Raw genomic sequence first — 1,090 nt, 5'->3', positions numbered from 1 at the left:
GGAGCGGGCGGGCGCAGGGCCCCAGCTGCGATCCGACCCGGTGAGAGCAGGCGCCTCTTCCGAGAGGAAGGGAGCTTGTCGGAATCAGCTACGTAAACATTGTTAGTCTCGGTTTAACCCTGTTTATTGGGTTCTCATCCTGGTGAGGGAACGTGTCTGCGTGTGCCCCCGTAAAACGTGCCCTGTGAACATCACAGTCTCCCGGGACTGTCATGAAGGTTATGGTTCGCCTTTTTAAAAGTAGCAAACCTTTAATTGTTTGGGGTTATTTTCTTTGGCTGTGTATGTACCTTTCGTTGCAATTTAACTTAGTCTTAGTGCGAGCAGACAGTATTTCAGTGCAAGATTAAGAAGCTCCATTAACTTTAGCGCACTTTAATAAATTCCTGGCATAATTCAGCACATCCAAATGTCTTATAATCATTTCATGTTTATAAAACGTTTTATAATAATTTCATGTTTATAAAATCACTCATTTTCAGTCAGTGGCCATGAACATAAATCTGTGCCAAACCAGTATTTGGTGTTTCTCCAGCCTGTAGTTACCTTCTGATTTGGCTTGGCCCTTCCAGATGGTGTTTCTGTCCTGAATTCTCTAGCAGTGCGCATGTTTGGGATGGTAATGAACGACAAGGCAGGGCAGCCAGCACAGCTGAGAGAGCAGGATCAAGCAGACCCCCTGTTTCTGAGGCCGTTACCCTGAACTGCTCTGTTATTGCCATCAAGAGGTGTTCTCCTTCTGTTGCTGTGGTCATAGCTAGAAATAATACAGTTCTGGAATGGTCGGAAGGTTTGGTGTAAATTCTGTTAGCAGGAGTGTTGAGCTGATGTTCCATGCTACGTGTGTGTACAGTTTCCCTACGGTTACACTTGTTTCTCTTCTGTGACTTCCAGATTCAGGAAGAAACAGAAATGTGGAAAATAAGGGAGTGGGAGAAGCAGACAGAAGAGACGTACTGGAAGAGGCAAAGCAGGATGCTGTCAGACATCTCCAGGTGGGTTGGAGTGGTGGGGATGGGATAAGTGTCTGCACTTAACTGCTGAAACCTTTCGTGTTACAACACTTTGAGGACGGTCTGTGATGGTTACA

The 1,090-nt window shown here is 45.9% G+C and overlaps 1 protein-coding gene across 1 annotated transcript in view; it reads left to right on the top strand.

The window, feature by feature from the left end:
* Positions 1–900: 900 nt before the first annotated feature.
* The window catches only part of LOC104501279 (chromosome unknown open reading frame, human C11orf57), a 3,294-nt gene continuing 3,104 nt past the window's right edge, over positions 901–1,090 (top strand). The window contains exon 1 of the mRNA XM_010145065.1: positions 901–995. Coding sequence (XP_010143367.1) covers positions 913–995 — 83 coding nt within the window. The 5' untranslated portion in view covers positions 901–912. The remainder of the gene's footprint in view (positions 996–1,090) is intronic.

The sequence above is a fragment of the Buceros rhinoceros genome, unplaced genomic scaffold (genome assembly GCF_000710305.1).
Source record: "Buceros rhinoceros silvestris isolate BGI_N320 unplaced genomic scaffold, ASM71030v1 scaffold21141, whole genome shotgun sequence".
Lineage (NCBI taxonomy): Eukaryota > Metazoa > Chordata > Aves > Bucerotiformes > Bucerotidae > Buceros > Buceros rhinoceros.
This window is presented reverse-complemented; position numbering and strand designations above follow the sequence as displayed.